We start from the raw sequence: 24,084 nt of genomic DNA, 5'->3' as shown, positions 1-24,084 counted from the left end.
AAGATGCGATGAGAGGAGGCGAGGAAAGGAATCGAGGAGACCCGTTAGCATAAGGAAAAGGACTCAATATCTCTGGTTCTCCTCATCGATTTTGATACCTCTTATTTTTAACTGTCCATCCATGAGTCTGACAGTGTCATACTATAGATGTGCATTGCTAAATCAGTGGCATTCTCTTTAAAAATAAATCATCTCATACTGTTGATTGACCCACAACAAGTTTTCATCTATTCTTCAAGCTGTTTTGAACACAATCAGACCGTCTCTAGTTTTTCTCTCTTTGCTTCGGCAGCAGAATCAAAACAACCTTTCTGTTAAAGGAACAGTGTGTAACATTTAGGGGGATCTATTATCAGAAATAATATATAATAAACTATGTTTTCATTAGTGTTTAATCACCTGAAACTAAGAATCGTTGTGTTTTCGTTAGCTTAGAATGAGTCCTTCATATCGACATTTAAAGGGAGGAGTGAGCGGAGGGGGTTACTCAGTTGGTTGCAATCTGCAACCACACCACTAGATGCTGCAAATTCTTCACACTGTACCTTTAAATGTTGTGGGATTCTTATTCATAATAGTTTGTTCATCCTTGGACCAGTTAAGCTAAACCTCTGTAGTAACACACCTCCAGATCACACAATAACAACCCTAACTACACATTCATCACACATTTCAGTGCATAAATCAACCTGAACTATAAGCAGGGCAGCACAATTCTGATCACCATGACATTTCTTTTTCCACTCAGACTTAAGATCTCGCTTTATTCCACAATTCTGAGCGACAATTTTTTTTTTTTGTTAATGAAAAAATGTTCAGCGATTTCATATACAGTATATATATATATATATATAAAAATGTGTACCTTGTAGCCTGTGTGTATAACAGGAAATGACTTCACACGGTTAGGTAGGGGCTTTATTCATTTAATTTATTAAGATGCTACATAGTCCAACCAGGTTGGGTTGTTTTTATACACCAGAGAGACTACTTGAACTAGGAATATTAATCTTCTTCTCAGATAGACTTATTTATTTATTTATTTATATACATACAAAACAGTTTGCCGACTGCTTACATTGATCACGGTGATGGTCAGTGTAGTGTGTTTTACAACCGGGCCTGGATCAGTTAGTATTCACATGTAATTATTATTGTTGGTTCAATCCTACTTGGAGTACTACATCAGGGGAGTTTACTGCGTCAGAGCACGACAGTGGTAAATTATTAATCACACAACAGTATATTCTGATACTTTTAAATATTTTTTTTTATGTAAAATGTTTTCCGATACTCCAACAAGGATTCATTGAACAAGAAGAATTTTCTGCAAGTACTATATGACCCAGGTCTGATAACCCAAGATGGGACTGTAGCTCAGGTCTGCTCTGCCCTCCCTCTAAGCAGCAAGTCATCCTCAACCCAACAACTTTACAGAGATACAGTAGAAACACAAGCTCATGTATATTTTAATCTCTTACCCGCCAGTCATATTCATCATCTTCCACTCCACTTAACATGAAAAGATGGTGGAATTGTCTCATTTTTCTTTCAGTTTAACAAAGGGTATTGCACTCCTGCATCTTATGTGGATACAGTGGAATAAAAAAATGAACAACTGCTCTTTTTCCTTCAAATATTGCAAAGTAGATCGACACTCTCCACTGCTTTTTTGCCCCTCATGCAAATTTGGAGATGAAACAATTTGAGAGTATGTTTTTGTTTATTTTGACCAAAAAAATAACCATCGGCTCTAGAACAGTACAATGTCATCATGTGGTCCCCTCAAGGATATAAGATGTATGCTGCAGGAAGATCAAAGGAGAGACACGCTTAATCTTAGTGCATTAAAAATGAACACGACTTCAAATGCAGTGAGGATATAACATTAATAAGCAACGGATAAATGCTGAACAAACACCAAAAACTGAACACACGCCTGCAGTGGAGTGGAAAAATAAAACCCAGCAAAAAAATCACCAGCAGCAGAGAGCTGGAGCAGGCAGCTTGAAACACTCAGTTGATCTCTGACATACATTTGCCCCAAACAAAACAGAAAAACAACAAATGTATGGCTCAGTAGGAAAATATGAGAAAACAAAAAAGAGCTGGAAAAGACCAAGGTCCAGGCCCTTTGTGTTGTTGATTTTGTAAGTGAAACACAACCAGTCGCCTCTACGTGCACCTCCCGCTCATTGTACTGTATATATACCTCCATCTTGGACTGAGAATAACTTGCCCAAATAGGTCACAAGGCAAGCCTTTCATCTGGATAACATTTGCAGAAATGATCTAATCCTACAAATCTGGAGCTCATTTCTGGTAGCTGCAATATTCTTAAATGCTTCAACCCTAACAACAAGAAAAATTATTTAAAATCATAAAAACGCAACAAAGACAAGAGAGAGAAAGAAAATCTGAAAAATGTAGTTGTGCAAACCTACAGCCAAATTACATAATATTATCACCATTATAAAAGCAATTAAATTAGATTCAAAAGTCCAGATGCAACACTCTGTGTGTGAACGCATGCAATCAAACAGCCCCCTCTGACAACTGGGGGTGTGGTGAGCACTGAGTGACAGGTGACGGGAGTAAGGTAGAGTGAAAATAAAAAAACGACACCAGGAAATAAAATACCTATGGTATAGTGTTTCATACACTGATCAAGGTTGTTCTACAATCAAAGACGAGCCGATTTTACAAAGCCTCTGATTGCAGGAGTCAGTTTGATAGCCCTGTGTGTAACCCCGACTGTGTGGATCGTCTCTCTGGTGAATCCCTTCCTTAAAGGGGGTTTAGCTGGAAGGAACACCTGGATATACTGTACAGTGGGGGGGTTAGGGGGATTACGTTTACATTTACATTAGGCTCTGACCTCTGTCATTTAGAAAAAGAAACAACAATACACTAAAATGACATTCACACATTGCAAACTGACTCAGTCGCACCAACACTACCTCGCCAGTGTTAGAAAATTGGTCTGGATCACTAGCATTAAATCATGTTTCCATTACCTCCCCACGCCCACAGAACCAGTCATCTGTATACATGAAACTTTGGGAAAGAGGGCCAGAATGATTATGTGATGATTACGTAGAGGCAAGACCTGTAACAGTAGGTTTGTTCATAAGATGATGAATCGTTTTTTTCTTCTTTATTTTCTCATACATTACCTTTTGAAATTTTTTTACATAAATGAGACTGAATCAAAACTAGTACCACCCCCCACCCAGCGGATATGGCATTTCTGATCCAAAATCCCAGATCCCGTGTTTGTTTTTCATCCCCCTGAAAGCATGCTGCGGCCCGACCCGAACTGCGCTGCCATCTACAAGACCAACTTGCCCACGATGACGCCCACAATGAAGAAGAGCACGATGAGGGCCATCGTGCGGGCGCTCAACCCCTCGTCTTTCTTCATGCCAATTGAGGAGTGCTGAGATGACATCACGTTGCTCTTCCTCATCCGCAGACCGTCGTCCTCCTGAAACAGGGGAGGAAAAAAGAAAGAGGCGTAAGAAAAAAGCGGGGGTAACAGAAATAATTGAGAAATGATGAAAGAAAGGAAGCATGTGGGAAGAGGAAGAAGGGTGGTGGCGTGGTGGTGGTGGGAGAGTGAAATAAAAAAAAAAGGGAATGAAGAAGAGAAAAAGTAAAAGATGATGGGGAAGAGACGGTCAGCTTGTCAATCAGTCAATAAGATAAGACAGTATTTATTTACAAGCTCAAAGAAATCGGATCTGCTTAAATCTTCATCTGACCGAATCCCCAGAGGACTGGAGAAGGCGCCAAGCTTTTAACACACTTCATTTCCCAGCAGCGGGGGGGGGGGCTCTCTGTTAGTTTAATCTCAGCCGCAGGAGCAGCCAACAGTCGTTCTGCCTCTGGCAAGACCTTAAAAAGGAGGAGGAGGAGGTGGTGGTGGTGTTTGACTCTCTCTTAGCCGTCTGTGGCGTGTGTGCATGCAACTCATTTCCAACCGAACCTTAACAATACCCGAACCTTACTTCCCTGATCGTCGTGATTGATGGCAAACTCATTGATTTGCAAAATTGCCTTATGAACTTCGAAACGCTGAGGTCTGCCACTGATTATGGATCTGAGCAGTTGCACTTAATGCAAAACCTCAATCTTGAGTTACTGTCTCTATTCAAAGAAATACAGCAAAGGGTGGAGGGACACCGCAACGTCATCTGGAACCACCGCTCTGTGTGAATCAAATCTCCACTTAATTAGCTTATCTTGATTGTGAACATCAATCAGTACAGAAAAATAACCAAATGTGACTCTGGATGTTCAGTGATGTCATCTGCTAATTTTGGTGATTGAGATGAAAGAGGAGCTTTCTTTGCTCATTCAGTGGAGTAACGCTTTCTCTCTGAAGATAGATTGGTTGTCTGAACTACACCGTGTGTAACAGGATTCAACGTACAGAACGCATTAGAAGTGAATAGTCCATTAATCGATGAGTTGGTTAAATCAGCTACAATCTTGACAATCGAGTAATTGTCATTTTTTAAAGCAGAAATTGCCAAAAATTCACTGCTTTTAACATCTAAACTGTGAATATTTTTTAGTTTTCATGGACTTAATATCTTTGGTTTTGGGACTGTTGGTCAAACAAAGCAACATATTTAAATATGTCAACTTCTCTGGGACATTACGATACGTATTTTTCACTAGTTCTCATACATTATAGACCAAACGATTGGTTGATTAATCAAGAAAATAATCAGCAGAGTGATTGATAATGAACATAATTGTTAGTTGCAGTTCTTGGACTTAGTGACTGACTGTTTGATGTGTTGATTCATACAGTAACTTACATCCAGTATCTTCCACGGTTAAGAATATGCCCAAGAAAAATATTCAATGGTTGTTTTCAGTGTTTGCAAGGTTACCTGCTGCGTTAAAAAAAGACAGTGTCTCCGCTAACGTCAGAAGAAATGATTATGTTTTTATGACATATAATATTATGCTTTAGGGAAAACAAGCAGTGTTGCTATATCACACAGAAAAGACCACACATTTCCAATAAGTGAAGAGACTGTTTAAACCACCATCTAACACTGATGAGAACTTTAGGAAAGAAAGAAAAGTTTTGTTTGATAATCACCAGTTCACGTTTTACCCGATAGAGTCTGCATCCATTTGAAGATAAAGTTCGTATAGATCAGCTGGACTTGTATCATCAATAGTTTACCACCTCTACTAACCAATGTCCTTCACAAAAGGGGGTGCATCCGTGAGACTGAGACTACAGTGATACTGTGTCTTTACCGTCTTGGAAAAATAAAAAAAAATAACTGACTGTGATCTTCGAGTCATCTCACTCACCCTGATCTGTTTGTTTTCTTCCCGTAGCCTCTGAGCCTCCATCTGCAGCCTCTTACACTCCTCCATGATCTTCTTTACCTCCCCGTCATCAAGGGTGGAGCTCATTGACTTCGGAGGCAGCGTGGAGGAGTCTGACTTCAGCAAGATGGACGACATCATCTTGTTGGACTCCATGTCATGCTGTAAGTGGGTCAACAGGGCGACAAGTTATAACGCAATACGTCGTCTGTTTTGCTGCTACAGTGTTTCCATGGCGATTCTGACCGATGACTTGGCTGGCACACGGGTGCAGTTTCATGTTTACATTTGGAGACTTGCAGACTTTTATATATATATATATATATATATATATATATATAGGAGCACAGAGGCTCCTCTCAAGCCCCCTATCTCCATGTTTGTGGGAGAGTTCACCCAGGGGTGCCTTTCATAAGTGGATCAAGCTGGTTTCTATCAGCATTATCTCCGTCTAACGGACTCTGTGGTGCACAGTGCTGACTGGGAGCCGTGTGTATCGCACAGCTCAAAAGGAATTGAAAACAACCACCACGGGTCCATTTCCCTCCTCGTGTTCATGAAACCAGTAGACCCGGCTCATATCATGATGAGATAATGTCTCTAAAGCTGTGTGTGTGGGGTCTGAGAAGAATCACAACAATAACAAACTGCATGTGAGAACCAACAAAGTGGTGATGCCTGAGAGTGTGGGGAGACAGGGGTGGAGGTGGAGGTGGAGGAAAGTGGGACAATATGGAGAAAGGTATGAAGATTAATGCTTATAATGTTGACACAACATAAACAAGATGGAAAAAAAGTGACAATGAGAAAGAGAGAAGGAAAGAGAAAGAAGTTAGGATAGTGCAAAAAGAAGAGGAGAGATGAAGACTGAGATGGGACAGGATAGAGAAAGAGAAGGCAGACACAGCAGAGCAGTAAAGAGGTGGGGCTCCATAAATAATGCAGCCCCTCCTTGAGACAAATATTAACAAGTAAACAAATGTTGAAGCAATAAAAAGGCATCCATTTGTTGTGTTGGGTGAAAAACCAGCAGCATGACAGATAATGACCGACATACCAATAATTAAAAATACATTGTGACGCTGCTGCTGAGGCCAATTAGTATGCTTTATATAATAGCAGCAATGTGACACATCATTCCCTGCGGTGTCTTTGATATCCGATCTACAGTGACAACAACAACTGACATGGTGAGGCGAGGAGAGAAGTGGAGTCACAGCGTGTGCTTACCGTTTTTTCATTCTCCGCTGGCATGTCAAAAACACACCTCAGCTTAGAGTCCATCAGCTCGTCTGGCTTAGCCTCCTTCCACTGGAGAGACAGGAGACCAAAAATAATGAAAAAGAGGATCAACACATTATTTCTTTAATATTTAATCAACAGGCTGCTGGTAATGAGTCCTCACAGTCGGACAGAAAACTCAGATAACCCTCCTGCTGTCTCCTGATTTAGGAATTTAAGTAATAGGTTTCTGCACTGTCTGGCTTCAATAGATACAATGTGTTTTTCTCTCTGAGAGCACCCAGATGAAGGCACTTCTAAGTGAACTCTGCATTTTTATGTGTTGCCAGCGTTCACCAATTCTATTCATCATTTCAGAGAAAACATTCATTTAGATTCTGGACTCCAGAATATTTTTAAATTGATCTACAGACTGAACCAAAACCACCTACTTCATCTCTCCAACACTAAAGTGTGTAGGACACTTTAACACAGTTTACATGTGTATGGTTTTATAATATGTGTTTTCGATATATCATCAAAAGTGGAAGCATTCACAGTACATAGTTTGAATCCTTCAGCATGTGTTAGTGGCTATGAGATAGGGGTAAAAGTTCAATTTGGAAAGTCTCTGGTGGTTCTATGGCAACCATGAAAATATAATATTTTGCAGCTGGTTGCAAAGTACTGCTGTCAGGTATGACAATGTACATCTGAAGTACCATACTCCCTTTGCAAATACTCATTCAGGCTGTGGCTGGTTAGTCAATCTGCATTTTTAACATTTTCATAAACAGCTGGACTGTTATCAGGGAGATCTGGACAGACGTTTACCACCAGAACGACTGCAGTTCATCTCTTTTGTGCTCTTCTTACAATTCCACCTCAAAAATCTGCTTTCAAGTCTAACCTCTGTTACAGCCACATGCTTGAACAATAATCCACGGGGTCTTAACCGTTGTTCAAGTTGATTAAATGTGTGTATTTTATATGAGTGTGAGGCACATTATAGTATCAAAACACTTGTTGGCATGTTAATGATGATTTACTGTATGTATATTGGCCAGTGATCGCAAAGATGACCACACACACATAGTTACGACTAAACTGTGTTCATTGTGTTTTTATTGCTGTGTCAGCACTGAGACACAGCCTCTTACCCAGGCATTTGCAGACACTGGTGCAACTAAAAACATACTGATGGTGAAAATTGATTTTAGGAAGAAGATGCACTCACCACTCCCTCCATGTCGGTCATGTCAGGAGGTGCTAGCACGGACTGGACCATGAACTTGTGTTTGCTCTTCTCATTGGGGTCGTAGTCAAAAGGCTGCAGCATAACTGAAATACAGAATGACAGTCGAGGTCACGTATGATACTACTATTATAAAGTCAATACTGAAGATTATTTATTTCACTTTAGTTAACAACTGAAAATTAGTATCAACAGGAAACATGTGGAGTGAGAAACGGGGCTGATAAGGGACAACGGTTGCACCCCAGTGCAGACAGTGTGAACGGGAAGTCCCCACATGATTATTATAGACATTTTGTTTTGTTATGACTCCCTCAGTTTTATTTCCCTTTTTGTAAACCTCATCCTGATTTCACATCCTCAGGAGACCTAGGAAAACGTGTCAAACAAAGTGTGTTGTTAGTAGGGCTGTCCTCGACTGAAGAAATTCTTTTGTCGACTAATCGACTAGTTGATTTAATCGACAGATCTGTAAAACTGAGTTTCTCCACAAAGAATCACACAAAAGCACCACTTTAAATCTTGTGTTTATCAGATGTACGCATAAGTTTCTTGGAAATACGCCATTCAGCATGAAAGAAACATAAAAAAACAGAATAATCGACTAAAGAAATCTTAGTCGACTAAGACCAAAACTACCGATTAGTCGACTAACCAACTAATAGGGAGCAGCCCTTCTTGTTAGTATCATTCAGACTGCGGCAGCAAGGCAGGAACATAATGTGATTTGTTGGTAAAAATCTGCAACCCCAAATACGAAACAAACTCCAGCAATTAAGCCAACACTTCTCTTTGTCAGCAACTTTCCATCTCTCTCCCTCGGATTAAAGGGGAATTAGCAGTGAGTATCAAATACCCATGTGTTTGTCAAACAGTAAACTAGGGCCTCCACGTCTTCAAGGCTCTGGGCTTGCCCATGCTGCTCGGAAAAAGTGGTGGAGATGATTTATTTCTAAGTTTATGTTACCATGACGGCGAAACACTGACGGATCTACAAATGCCCCAGGGGGTAATCTTTCTAACAGCTTCGCCCCCTGTCTTTTTCTTTCTTAACATTACATATCGCTCTAACAAAAAGCAGGTGTTGGGTTGGAATACGACTTTAACCCATCACCACATCAGTCCTCTCAGTCAGTGCTGTGTTATTTGATGTCATTCCAATGACTGAGGAGGTATTTTAAAGCTGCAATGATGATTTACAATGATCACTTTCTTATGTCCGTATTCAAGTTAAGGGTGGAAGTGCAGAGGGGATGGAAATGGCTATTGATGGTTGATCTTTTTCTCCTTTCACTTTTTAAATGAGGGTGCAATTGAAAGGCATATTTTGACACCAGCTATGCCTACAATGCCTGCATGATTCTTTGGCTTTCACTAGAAACAAATGACCTCCTAATTTCAAAGCCGGTGTAGCTATCAGGATGGTTTTCATATATGGCACATGCCAATTCTCCCTAGAGTAAAACCTCAGAGATGTAGTGCACCATTACAGCAATCACGGCAGTTCAATATCGCAAACTAGAAACAGATGGCATGAACAGATTGAGAACGTCCTGTTTCAGTCAGACCCAATTTGCACGGCCATCTACCTCAGGTCCGAGGGGACAACATTAGAGAATGGAGGCAGGAAGGCAAGTAAGTTCTTTGAGCAACAATGAATAACATGAAAAGGGTCCTGAGCCAAAGCCCGAGATGGAAAAAGCACAGCCACAGGAGGGGAAAACGTGATTTAAATCATCTTTGATCGACAGCCTTTGAACACCCCTTTACAAAAAAGCTACTCCTGCTAATGGCGTGATTTAGTATTCTTGTTTCACGCTGGGCAATCATTTATAAAACTTACAGAGGCTAATTGTGTTCAACACGGTCAAGCAGGATGGTAATCGCCTGCCTGCTTGGTGATGATGAATGGAACTATTAGAGGGGTGAGGGAGGGAGGCAAGAAAACTTTCCTTTCCTGTCACTAATTAATTGTGTCCCGTGAGAAAAGATGCTCATAACAGAATAACCACTAACTATTTACCTTGAAGTGCTTACAGAGGTCTACCAATGTAATGTAATTATTACAGGGTCTGCACAAGATTTTGTGTCCTAGGGATGCAACTAATGATTATTTTCATTATCAATTAATTAAAAAAAGAAATCAGCTGTTTTCTCGATTAACTGTTGCTCCCGAACAACAGTAAAAAAAAACAATGATATTCCAATTCCAATGACATGAAAGAGAGAAAAGCAGCAAAGCATCACATTTAAGAAGCTAGAACCACAAATTTGGGCATTATTTTGTGAAGCGACCAACTGATAATTAGTTAATAAAGTAATTGTTTCAGCTCTTCTCCATAGCTTTGTGTGTGATAAAATGTGTGGCTCAATCCCATACAAAGCCATGGTGTCATGAGAATGTGCCTTACTTTTCCATTTTCAAAGTATTAAGTCACTCCATTTCAATAAAAGTATAAAACATGAGACTTCAATTCATTTCCCTGACCTATTTAATGTGAATTCTAAGCAGCATAGCAGAAAACAAAAACTGTTTGATTATATAACAAAACAAAAGATGAATGTCTCAGTTTAATGAGCAAAACACTGCACTCATCAACACATTCAAAACTAGACATGAGGTGAGTTCACTTTGAACGTTACGACACAGTGTGACACGAAACGAGATATGCCACATGACACCATAGGGCTCATTGTTACACCCTGATTTATAACAGTAACCTTTCCACACCGATTCAGAGTAGCCTTACTTGTAAAACAGGGAGCTCCCCGTCTACTTCGTTCAATATTACTCAACATATAAAACCCGGTCAAAGATCAGCAAACCTACCGAGACAATATAGCGTGGGAATGAGGAAGAGAGTGAAGTCAACCAGCGTTGTTGTGATACAGGCCTGGAGGGAACACTCACCAGGATGTAAGAACTAACTCTCATAAAACGTATTCATATTCAGGCTTCTCAGGGTGGCAGGATCTCACACTTCTGATTGTGCTCTCCTGGGTCCATCAAACTCAATATAATTCAAAGGGGGAAAAAATATAGACTATACACCAGCAAACCTATTTCTCATTGGGACATAACTCAGAAGTCAACAGCATTTAATCCACCACACTTTTGCAGGGATCAACTACCGCTTAGAGGTTAAATTATATGAATCAAGTTGGTGGGTAAAATAGCAAATGTGGCTTTAAATATTGGAAGAGACCTTGTATGTATGAGTATGTTGTTTTATGAATATAGGGAGACAAGAGGCAGAGATGTGCTGTCATAACAAAGAGAATTGAGTGTAAGGGCACGGTAATGAAGCTAATTTGGATTAACTGCAACAAAATATTTTTTTTGTTTTTTACTGCGGCATGCTATTTTTCTTTCTGCCTCCCTTGAAATCATAACAAATCCCGGGCATGTCAGACAAACTTTTGACATATTCCCAGAAGAAGCTCAATATTTGTGGACACAAGGATTTTTGAGACATTCACGCCACATATTTTTCCACTGGATGCTGCTACATAACACCAATCAACCTCAGCAGCATTCCTGTGGTCATGGCTACGTTGAACATATACAGTTACAGCTGGGTTGAGCTTCAAAAGCACTGTGTGTGTATCCTCAGCTGAGCCAGCAAATGACACATCTTAGGATTTGTAGGTATCCTGTGGCAGACTATTCTCTTTCGCCCCCCCATGCAAGTGGATGTCTGTGTAGATTTTGTTAAAAATTACAGGATAGAAATATGAGGAAAAACTGGACTGCAACTAGTTACAGATCCTATGCAATCTTCTTAGATGGAGAACAAAAACTCAACAGAACAAAATGTGCCTGAATACTTCTATATGGATAGAGTGAAGCTATTTTGAGTATGACTATTTGTGTTTTCAGAATATCTCTACACAAGAACATTTTTTATTAGTAATGTTGGCATGACAACCAAGCAGTGTTTGTTTCACTCAACTAGAACAGTCGGGTGTGTTCAGAGATTTATCAATTAACTGTAATGAAGCTTTTAAGACCAGGAAGACAGAGCACTTAAAAGTTGCCCAGTGGAGTTTCCTTGTCAACAAACACAAGTTATGTGTTTACATTCGGTGTTACACGAAACACATTATATGAGGTCTAACAAATGAGTTGAACGCATTTCCTTCTGCCTAACACAGTTGTAAAGCCAAATATGAGGATATGAAACACGTATTTAGTCTACATTGTTTACGATGATGTTGGTACAGCAGGGCTGTCCCGAATAAAACATTTTGGGCTTTGAAGTGAGGTGAGAAATATTCAAAGGTTTTTTGAAGCTTTGGGACAGCGGCGCTGCCGCACTACTGTTCACACACGCACCTCTACACATAACAAACCGCAGTATCCGTCTGAGAATAACTAATAATAATCAATGTTGAACATGAATAATGACTAATGTCGTGGAATTATTCCTTATTTTATGGGCTATTTTGGGATTTATACATTATTATTACACGGCTGTGTTGAAAGCTCGATTCTGATTGGTCAATCACGGCGCTCTGCGGTCTGTAATTTCTTTATAACAGACTGTTGCAATGTATAACAGACCGTTGCTATGTATAGCAGACCGTTGCTATGTATAGCAGACCATTGCTATGTATAGCAGACCGTTGCTATTGGCGCAGCTCTTTATTTCTTAAGTAAGTAGCTGTGTAATAAGCGGGATAATGTACAACTAGCGGGCCATTGTTGTGAGAGAATCCCCTTCAGGGCGATGAGAGACCCCTCCGCTTCACATCTGGGTGCGGCATTGCTCTGTCGGGGATTATTTCACAACAATGAACGGCTCGCTGTACATTATCCCTTACTTATTACAATTGAAATGTAGTGGAAACCACGAGGCCCAACTGGGTCTCATGAAAATGTATTTTGTCCGGCCCTATTGAGTGCAACAAACCTAACAGCAGAGTCAGGGATGCAAAGCCTTTAATAAACCAGGGGTTTGTTATCAACATAACCTAATGTGTGTTCAATTTAAAAGCACACACACACACACACACAATGCCTGCAAGATAAGAGCCCACAACTGCTTGTTATCCTGTTAAGTACACCGCTTTCTGAGTTCTCCCTGAAGACAGAAAGAGGTTACAGACCATGCCTATATGTTTGCCTACAGTATAGTGACTACATTCTCAGAAAAGCAATCTCCTTTTGGGACTCAAACCTGTGACCTTTCTCAGCCTAATAAGGGTGAAAAATGAAGGCGACTGACAGAGAGGACAGTGCTGATTTGTCGCCCGCTGCTGACTGCAGGCCCCGGTGACACGGTTTGCAGTTGTTGACACCAGATAGGGGAGTTTGTAAAATGAGTCTGTGGCTGTAAATGGCAGAGGTGGCACAGTGTGGAAACACTAGCCTGTACCTGTCTCCCTCAAAGTGCATGACTGGGAATGAGGCCTGCCAGGTGGGACTGGGGCGAGGGGACGGGAGAATGCTGGTTAAAGGGAGAGGACTGGTGTGTGTTTAAGTAAAAAGAGCAAACCCATTCAGGATATGAGAGAGATAATAGTTTGCTTCTCACAGTTGCTTGGTTTTTAAATCAATATACAAATAAAAACAAAGTCAGCAATATTTAGATGGTCTCACAAGTCATGGCTATAGCGACTAGGGCTACAAAAATTATAATTTTCAATATCAATCATGTAATCTATAAAACATACAACACATAGATATCACGCCTTACAAGAAATGCTACCTTCAAGATGCTTACTTTGTCTGACCAAGACTCAAAAAACAAAGGGGCATATAGAAAAAAGAAACAGTCTTCATATTTGAGAAGCTGTAACCAGCAAATGTTCAGTATTTCACTTGATAAAAGACTTAAAGTATCAAAACTGTCAAATATTTTTTCTTGTGTTCAACTAATCGTTTCAGCCACAGTAGCAGCTAGGCTGTTAGTTAAAGTAGCCTTTAAGTTAATGATAATAACTTTAATGGCCCCTGCGCGGTCCCACTTCCTCAATCATTACCTGAGACGTTGATTGAGGTTCCCGCATCGATGATTCCACTGTTTGGCCGCACACAGTACCGGCGCGGCGCTGTCGTCTTCACCTTGAAACACACATTCCTGTCTGTAGGGTTGGCGAGCTTGAGATTTGTGGTGACCACGTCTGAGAATGGACCTGTGAAGAGGGAAGATGGGGTAGACACTTAAAAGCTGTTTTATTGAAAGTCCTGACGAAGACCTACAGTGGTTGAAACATGTTGGCTTTTTTAATGATTTAGCCACTATCATAAAGGCTTTTTAATATATTTTCTTCCTTGTTTGCCACTTATTTTATTATTTTGGAGTGCCTGGAATGCCTTCCTTTCTATCCTGATTTTTCCCCATTTTCGAAGAGCAACCAACACATTTTTGCCTTATGGTTGAGTATACAGAGCAACCAGTTATCTCTCCTTCTCGGTTTTTGGATAGTTCAGGAAAACATCTTTATATTCTCTTTACCAGAGAGTATAAAACTAATCATCAAAGGCTGTTGAAGCAACTACAAAACTACAGAAGTCACATTAAATGGCAACAATTTTGATGTTGGCCAAAGGCTCTCTTAGAGTTATGATCTCACGCCATAGTATTTCAAAATACTATTCATCACTTCAGTTGCTTGAATGCCAATTGGTTGGAGAAAATGACACATGTACAGAATAAAACTGCCACTGGCATAAACACTCAAACAAGCTCGTAATGTGTGTAATCTGAGCAGTCAGAAAGTGACATAATCAAATCAAATGATTGTCTCTTAGTCAACTGATGCAAATCCATCATCCGCTGCTGCAGAAAAAGCACCGGTTTTAATAAAAAATGACAAAAAACTGACAAACCATCTTTCTGTGTAAAAAGAAGATGTTTTAAACATTATATCCTTACGCTCACATATCAAGAAAGAAAGTAGAGTGGGGGGTTAATTTGAATCAGTAAATGTGTGGAAATTCTAATTATGTTGTAATATATGGTATCATTAATATTGAAATAATTTGTCACAATAGAGAACCAAATTTCAGGGAAGTTTGCCAAATATTTAACACAGATTTGACTAAAAGCACACTGTTATACTGTATATACACAGCAGAAAAAGGCTAATCTAAGCTTTTTCAAAATAATTTAGATGACTGAAATACAAGTAGATAAATCAAATAAAAAATATGTGATATGTATGTTAACACATTTAAATGTGGCCTATCAAAGCCTAACTGGATGTGACTTTAATTATAACAAATTCAATTTGCGGCCCACAATTTGACCTTCTCCTGCACATTTTCTTTATATGACTTGACATTTTAGATAAACAGGGTTTTACCGCCAATTCAACTAATGCAGGTTTTCGATATGTTTGACTGGAAGTTGTCCTCAAGATAAATACTTCCAGTCTGTTTCTCTCATTAAAACCCCAAATATAGCATCTCAGTAACACACCCTGGTGAGAACTGGATTATTGTAAATATGTCAAAGATGCAAACTAAGCCATCTGCTTTTTCTTCTTCCATTTAACATTGCTCTCTAGATTGATGTTGACTACTGAGGTGTAGTCTGTTTTCTTGATTAACAAAAACAATTCTAGTATCAATTTACCAAAACCTTTAAAGAGTAAACTGTGTGTACAAATCTATAAATCACAGGCCTCTACGACTGCATAATCAGAATAGCTGATGCAGTTTGGCTTCAAATAATTACAGCTATCATTGTTGATGCAGGTCACATATCTCCGAGGCTCTCACAAGGCCGGATGCATTAAGCCGCACAGATTTGTCAATAATGCAGAAAACCCTTACAACAAAAGCCACAGCAAAATATCACTGTGCCAAATCTAAAAGGTGAATGAAGGTTAAGTGAGTTTTGAGACTGCAGCACTAGATTGTCAGTGGATTTTATGGGGCACTAACTTTTTTATATTAATTTTAAAAAGGTAATTACTGCACATTGTTTCAACCTTTGTTTCTTCCTTGCACATGTATTAATTATTTGTATTTTAACTGTCAAGTAAATTGGCTAATTAGATTTTCTTTAAGTCTTTCTCAAATGTGGGATAGTCTATGTTTGACACATTTTCCTCTGGTCTTAACCTCTTTAAAACGCCTGAGTGAACAGCAGCTACATTCAATTAGCGTCTAATAATTGCTATTGGTTATGAAATTATATGGTGGACAAGGCAATGCTCAACCTTGAGTAATGTCTGAGGTTGAAGGAATAAAGAGAAATGAGGACATAAAGAAGGGTAAAGGTAGAAGAGGCATGGGAATAACACACACATAACTGTGTGAAATCCCCATGTTTAGCCCTGCTGTTCATAAATACAATACGCTGCAGGAATTCTCAAACTAAGACAACGTTAGACAAATAGGAAACACATATGTTGATGATGTACTGTCTGGGGCCTACAATGTCAATAATTTGATATCTGTATCACTACCTGAACGAGGGGAGATATCAGCCAGGAGATTTATGCCTATGCTCAAACAGAAAACTGTACAGAAAAAGCAACTGTACATTATCATCACATGACAATAACAAATCATTTGTTAAATGTATGTTCTACAATAATGAGACATTAACACTCAGGGTGGGAGCAGGACTAATGGTAGCTAATAAATTAGCTAGCTAGCTTGCAAATATTATCCAAGCATCCTAACCATCCAGTTACCATCAGCATTCATATGCAGAATCTGTCGGCAACAAGACAAGATTTTGTATCAGAAGCGTTCTGGTTTCCGTTTTGGAGTTCAAGTAGTATTGACCAATCATATCCAAGCAGGCTTTGGTTGAATGCAGATAAACAGTCCGTGTGGAGAGCAAAAGAGGTGGAACGCATTGGCCGAAATGTAATCGTGGAACCCACCGGTTATCGCCTGACGATGATTTCGCTTTTTATTGGTTTGAAATTAGCTTGTTATCTGGCTACACAGTCGCACATGTCATCTATCAACTCCAGTCTTGCATCTCAAGTTGCTAATCAGACTGTAAACAATGAGGAGGACATGGAAAACAAAGTCTTGGCCCGTATACCCCAGAAATATAGCACCTTGGACCCAGAGGCTTATCTATCCTCACACCGATAGCCGATAGGTTAGATTGCCATCTGCTAAATGGATAATCTCAATAAACAGTAAATATTCTCGGTGGGCTAAATTATTTGTCCTGACTCATGTCCATATTGTTACAGTGATCATGTCGACTGAGGTGTCTTGATACAGGAAAAAAAGTAACCAGTGGAGGGAACTCTTATTTTTAGATTATATTTTTAGATAATAAAACCCTATTATTTTTATATATCTTATTTCTTTGCAACAACATAGTCTTAATATCAACAGCAAACTTGCATTAACTTCTGTTAATTTATGATATCGCAGCATCAGTGACATCAGAGCAGATAAATGCATCATTGACTGGTAGGTGATAATCAAATCCTCCCCCATGAAAAAGATCTAATGAGAAGGTAATACAGGTTGGCCTTTCAGTCTAAACATCAGCCTGGCAGTCTCTGGATTGAATGAATCAATCTCGTAATGTTTATAATTGGTGCTAATGGATTCAGATTAGCCTAATAATCGGACTGAACTGCCATTTCTTTTCACTTCACTATTGAGTGAAGGCATTGGCATTGTGTTAATGTTAGTCATTTTCCTGCTTGGGAGGAAGAGTTATTTTGTTCTAGCTAATTCGCAGTAACTGTTGTCATTTTGTTTAATTTCTCCGTCGTTGCTTTTCTGGCTTTGGCACAGAAAGATGACGTCCCTATTTTTACATTCTTAATTAAAGATCTGATTGGCTCGGTTGTTTAAACAGTCATCAATGAACACAACACCAAACCTATTTGAACTGCTGAAAGATATATATATATAAGATGTGAGCAAGTAATACTTTCAGAGGTTCAGAGGCACCAGATAAATTCAGAGGTATAGTTATTGCACTCACAATAAATAACCACCACAAGGGCAAGCAATCCCCACTTTGGTGTAAGGTTTTCTTTTCAGTTTAGTGGTAATGACATTAACAGAAAAATCAAATCAGTTGGATATGAGAACTCTTGCATGAACACTGTAAAAGCACAAAACCTAATCTGGCTAATGCATTGACCCTGGAGAAGAAAGCCAAGAGTCTAATGAGTCTTCTTTGATATTATCAGCACATTACACATATTGGAGGGGGTGCAAATTCCAACAAATTTCATTCTATGTATTACCTAAGTGCTACCTCACAAAACCACAGTGTTACATGTCTTAAATTTATTCCTATTATTTCTGGCAAAAGTTTCTTTATTGACAGGACACTCCAGAAACTGCATAGCGAAATGTATCCAGATAGCTAACTGGCAGCCGTTAGTCACTCCTGTATTTTTCCAGTACCTCTCGTGAGAGCAAAGCTAATTCATAGTCAAGTGAGGGTCCGTGACGAATTAATGTATGACTTCCCAAACTTTGGGGATACGGTGCCAATACCACACATTAACATCAGACAGACTTACGGAAACAAAGCTTTCATTTTGGAACTACTACAATATATAATTCAAAAGCATATAAAACAAATATTCATAAATTATTCTATGTCTGTGAAAGAGGATTGCGGCCAATGTTTTATGTCACTTTGCTGCGGCATATTAAAATCTGTTCATCCATCATGCATGACAGTAAGTGACCCGCCAGTAGCTATATCAGTAGACATCTACTTGGTTGATTTGTGTTTTGAGACATTGATGGTCTGATGATGTTTTTGTGTGTGAAAAGCACAACTCGCGACTTCGTAAGAGTGATGACAATGAATCCATTTGTTTACCAACTTCCAGTTGTCCAAATAACATTTTAACTTATGATTTTATGCTACTATTTCAAATCCAGAAACTCAGCCAGGCCAGGTTTTATAATCAAGTATAGTTTTCTTACAAAATAATAAATTAGGCCACTACAGTAGCTATTATAGTGAGCAAAACCTTTTGCGGTTGAGAGAGGCACACTAACTGTGCATGAAAACATGAAGCTATTTCAGAATTAGCACATACACCAGATTCAAGATAAAGTTTCAGCTCAGCAAACATCCAGAGCAACTGACACTTCCCTTCCCCTTTGAGCAAAAACAGAGAGGAAACTCAGACCCTCACAAGCTTGGCTTGACTTCTAAAGGCTTTTAATGAAAGGGACTCACGCCACCGACTACTGTACACCTGATCTACTACTTCCTGAAAGTTTCTCGGGATAGCATCCAACTCACAAAAACCACAAACGGCAGTTTAAAACTACTATGAAGAGCTAATGTTTGAAGCTGTCGACTTTCAAGGTTAGATTTAATAAATAGCAGATATAAAGTGAGGAGCAGGGAGTTTTTTTGTAAAGATTTGTTAATAATACCTCTGACAAAGATAAAAACTATTAAAAAATGAAAAAGTCCAGTCCCCAACACTTAAGCAGTATTTGGCCCACCGATAGTCTGAGCCCAGGCCTATAACAAGCTGCTACTAACAGACCTCTCTATTTCCTTAAGCTTCACAATGCCTGCCTACATATAACTTGGGGCCTGAGTATTGGCATGTGATTTGTGGTATTGTCTGGTATACTGAGAGGGCACATAGTTCCTTCTGTCTGATTAACACTTGTGCATCAACATCTGATTAGACACTTGGTTGAGAGGTGTAAAAAGATTCTCGGTTCATATAAAACTGTGGCGGACCGCATTTGACCGCATTTGACTATGTTTATATGGTCGAAATCATCACTGAAAGTCATACCAACAGATTTTCGGATTGCCAGACAATATAAGAAAAAAACAGGAATGAATAGTCGAATCTTCGTATTGAACAGAAAAATCTAATTCAAATAAAACAACAACAAATTTATCCTATTAACAAGTATCGCCTGTGTAGCCAATATACCTTAATCCCAAAAACTATTTATAATATAAGAATTAGCCTTACACTGTGTGGCATGTTCCTTTATTACAATGAATTTAGTTTATTTTGAGTCAATCCCATATCATCCTGGGGCTCTAAATACTCACAAGCACACCAAATGTGTATTAATCTGTGGATGAAAATACTCCCAACATTCTCAGAGAGAATTCGCAGAGAGCCATAGACAGGGCAGGGAAGTTAAAAAACTATTGAGAGACAGACTAACACATTGTGCCTTTTGGGTCTGTTTATGGCATTTGTAGACAGTAAGAAAAATGTAGAATAACACCAGTTTTATTCCTACACTCTCCCTGGTGAAACAAACCTGCCCACAGGTTACACTGACTACAAACAAACAGCTTCTCTTTGTGCTTGTGGTACAGTAGTCTATAATACACTTCCAGGTGTCTTAATAACAGACATGGTGGAGGAAATAGTATTGTAGCATTATTTTACCTCTGTTTTGTTCAGTATTTCCACATATCAGGGCACCTCACTGTATATTATTGCTAATGCAATTTACAGGCTCACTGTGAGCCTGCAATTCAAAGTCAGACACTTTATCACTGTACTATAAGGAGTTGAATATATGTATAATGAGCCGTTACACTGTAATCATAGTAAATAACACTCGCACATTTGAACATTAGCATTATGCTCCTTTAAACTGACACAAAACACAGTATCTTATCCATATGTGATCTAGAGCTGCACAATTAATCACTTTTATTAAAATCGCAATAGGGCCTGTATACAGCATTTTTTAAATCACAGGAGATGCAATATTTGTTAAAGGCAAAATGTGTGTAAAAAATGCCATTTCTAGTTTAAATATTGTCATGCTGCAGAAATTCCTGGCCTACACATCATATTCTACAGACGTAAGAAAACATCTTTGTTTGGTACAGATCCCCACCAACGTCATTTAAGATGTTTTTCAATGAAAATGAGAATAATGGTGTAAAAATTGCAATATCAGTCAAAATAATAGCAATTAGATATTTTATTATATTATATTAGACGTCACACTAAAATGAAACTCATAGCTTTTGGGGCAAAAAAGTAGTATATTTTTTTGGTATTGCTGATTCTTTTAAATTTATTTTTTGGGGTGCTTGAACCAAACACCACTGGCCACATTTAAACACATCAAACAAACAGGGAGCCAATGTCAAGAGGCTAAAAACTGGTGTGATGTTTTGAGTAAAACAAGACTACTGATAAAGTTTGACTGTGTTTTTAAGCTATAGCGGTCCTTTCAACAATTTAAAAAAATGTATGAAACTAAACAAACTTCTTACTCCAGAGTACAATGTGCAATATTTCAATTAAGCCCCACTTTCTTTATAAAGCATGTTTGCTTGAAGCATGAAAAATATGACTGTTAACTATTAAACTTGTAACAATTAAGGGCTCATCAGGTGTAAATATTATAATCAATCATTATATGACAGTGTGAGAATAACATGGGAGCTTGTGTAAACGAAGAGAAAAGAATGAAAGTTAGCTTGACAGGTGAAAAATAAATTGATTTATGAAATTACTTAAAGGTAACACCAGTGTGCTGGTGTAATATTTCAATACTTCAAACTGTGGCAGGATCTCTGTAATCTGTTGCTAAACGAATACAGTATACCATGAATGTTTATGTAACATTATTTGGGCCTTAAAGCAACCTGACATATTGCAGCCAAAAGCTTCACTTAAGTGTCTATTAGCGATCGTAAAAGGATGGTGAGGCATGCTGATTGCCCCGTAGCTCACATATCAAGCAGCAAAGGTGAGCCCTGTTATGTCGTCCTGTGAGCTGTCAAGTTATTAAATGACAGCTGGCTGTGCCTACAGAGCAGAGACAGCCAATCAGAGAGCGAGCAGAGTGTCAGCTTGCTAGACCTGCTAAGGATGTTGTAGCTTATGTGCAACGAAAGGTGATGAATTTAGGTTTGGTACAGATCCCCACCATCATCATTTAAGATGTTTTTCAATGAGAATGAAAATAATGGTGTAAAAATGATCATTCCCTCTAATATCGCAATTGCAATATCAGTCAAAATAATAAGAAATACAAATTTAATATACTATATTAGAAGTCACATTAAAATGAAACTCATAGCTTTTGGGGCAAAAAGTAGTATATTTTTTGGTACTGCTGGTTCTTTTAAATGTATTTTTTTTGGGGTGCTTGAACCAAACACCACTGGGGCACATTAAACACATAAAACAAACAGGGAGCCAATGTAAGAGGCTAAAAACTGGTGTGATGTTTTGATTAAGACAAGACTACTGATAAAGTTTGACTGTGTTTTCAACAATTTAAAAAATGTATGAAACTATCTAACTACTTACTCCAGAGTACAATATGTCAAATTGTGGCAGGATCTCTGTAATCTGTTGCTAAACAAACACAGTATACCATGAGTGTTTATGTAACATTATTTGGGGCCTAAAGCAACCTGACATATTGCAGCCAAAAGCTTCACTGGAATGTCTATTAGGATGGTGTGCATGCTGATGACCTGTAGCTGACATATTAAGCAGCAAAGGTAGCCCTGATACTTCATCCTGTGTGAGCTGTCAAGTTATTAAATGCCAGCAGAGCAGAGACAGACAGCCAATCAGAGAGCGAGGTGTCAGCTAGCCAGACCTGCTAAGGATGTTGTAGCTTATATGCAATGAAATGTAATGAATTTAAGAGGCATGTTATTGCTGTAATACATGTATTATGATTGCTATTTCCCAGTGCACATGTGTTGCACTTGTAAACCTTTTTAAATGCAGGTTTCTGCAGCAGGAGTGTGTGACAGTGACAGGGGCCTGGCTAGCCCTGTTAGCATTCTGGAGCTAACACAGCTAAGCTAACACAGCTAGCTGTCAGTTGACCTGCCGTCCTTTCACTTTTATTCTCCTCATACCAGGGACATACTGTCTCCACGGGTTGTTTACCCCCTCCTCTCCTCTCCTACCCCCGCTGTTAGAGAGGCAGCAGCTCCTCCTCTCCTCCTCCTCCTCTCTTACCTCTGAATTTGAGTTCGTGTTGCGGCTCCAAGAGCAGGACCTGTTCCGGCCTGGCCATGTCCCAACAGCTGCAGCTGGACTAGTGATCGCTCTGCTGCTGACACCAGTTCCTCTCCTGTGCTGTTATTTAACCCACCGTGGTAGAGGCTGGTTGAGGTGCTGCAACGCGACAATAAACGAGTTGTTGTTTTATCAATGAATAGATATATATATCCTGCCCCCCCGGTCACTACTAGTGTGCTAGTATACTCGAGCTACTGACGGCTGTTGTGATGCAGCAGGAAGGCAGCGAGAGACAGCCCGGTGACGTCACTGCCTCTGCATAGCAGCCACCCAGAGGAGGGGAGGGTGACAGGACAGGAGGGTGATGATGGGTGATGCCAGGGTGGGTGCACCCAGGGATGGATAGTGGGGCCACCACCACTTCAACCAAGTTATCCCCAAAGCAATTCCATGATGAGATTACATGCGATATTGTCATAACGTCTTTGACAATGTGTTTGTTGTGCTATAATACTTCAAAATGTTCATGGTGAGAGGATTTATAATGCACCTTTATGACCCATATCCATGTCATAAAGTCTTCCCCCCCCCCCCTTTATTGAGACACACAAACAAATCCAATATCTTTGTACCATACAAAAAACATAAATACAGTACATATGGCGGCCTTTAGATTCATAGAAAAACAAACTAAGTGAAATGTATTTTTTAACTCCTTTGTGAAAACTAAGAAGCTAGGATTTTTACTTGTACATTTGTATTTATGAATGTGAAATTTAATTTAATATAATTAATGGATTTAGAATATGTTTAGCATTTAAATGTATGTTATCTTCCAGGCTGCCAAAATGTTTTATTATTATTACTATAATTTTCTCCAAAATAATATACATTTTTACTAGATATGGCATCTACTTTTTTAATATTTCAAAATGGATAAATGTAGGAATAAATTTGAAAGAAACATAATTGTGTTAGTCATCAGATAAAAATTAGCTAAGAGCCAAGTCTTTCTCCACGCCAAGTTATCCCCAAAGCAATTCCATGATGAGATTACATGCGATATTGTCATAACATCTTTTTAAAGAGTTCTTATGGGGATGTGAAGAAAAACTAAACTGTGCACTGGAGTAAGAGAGGGTAACAAATGATAAATAAGCTTTAGATGTTTTGCCTAAATAGCCTACATACTGTATGCCAGAAGGGATTGCACCAAACACCTTTGCGTAATCCCCAGGTGTTACGGGGTATTATACTGTAATAAAAACTCCTAATAATTACAGAAAGTGCCAATGATGGAATGTAACTAAGTACATTTACTCAAGTACTGTACTTAAGTACAA

General features: G+C 39.0%; 1 protein-coding gene across 2 annotated transcripts; it reads right to left on the bottom strand.

Moving 5' to 3' along the window:
• Nucleotides 1-910: 910 nt before the first annotated feature.
• vapb (VAMP (vesicle-associated membrane protein)-associated protein B and C) lies at nucleotides 911-23,067 on the bottom strand. Of its 2 annotated transcripts, XM_037785339.1 has the most exons (7): nucleotides 22,739-23,067; nucleotides 13,820-13,972; nucleotides 7,817-7,920; nucleotides 6,589-6,669; nucleotides 5,341-5,520; nucleotides 3,349-3,487; nucleotides 911-1,805 (listed from the first exon to the last, which is right to left on the bottom strand). In XM_037785339.1, exons 1-7 carry the CDS (start codon nucleotides 22,794-22,796, stop codon nucleotides 1,786-1,788), a joined length of 735 nt encoding a protein of 244 aa, XP_037641267.1. In that variant the 5' UTR covers nucleotides 22,797-23,067; the 3' UTR covers nucleotides 911-1,785. The 2 variants fall into 2 exon arrangements, with proteins under 2 accessions (XP_037641267.1, XP_037641276.1); XM_037785348.1 differs by having other exon boundaries at nucleotides 911-3,487; nucleotides 22,739-23,063.
• Nucleotides 23,068-24,084: the final 1,017 nt, after the last annotated feature.

The sequence above is a fragment of the Sebastes umbrosus genome, chromosome 1 (assembly GCF_015220745.1).
Source record: "Sebastes umbrosus isolate fSebUmb1 chromosome 1, fSebUmb1.pri, whole genome shotgun sequence".
NCBI lineage: Eukaryota > Metazoa > Chordata > Actinopteri > Perciformes > Sebastidae > Sebastes > Sebastes umbrosus.
The sequence above is the reverse complement of the archived record's forward strand: the minus strand, read 5'-3'. Positions and strand labels throughout refer to the sequence as shown.

Bases quoted from the DNA above. Each gene is read 5' to 3' on its own strand.
- vapb (XM_037785339.1), bottom strand. From the start codon at position 22,796: ATGGCCAGGCCGGAACAGGTCCTGCTCTTGGAGCCGCAACACGAACTC. The intron at 13,973-22,738 runs GTAAGAGAGGAG...CCCTCTTCACAG, and splicing joins ACACGAACTCAAATTCAGAG to GTCCATTCTCAGACGTGGTC. The intron at 3,488-5,340 runs GTGAGTGAGATG...CCCCTGTTTCAG, and splicing joins AAGAAAACAAACAGATCAGG to GAGGACGACGGTCTGCGGAT.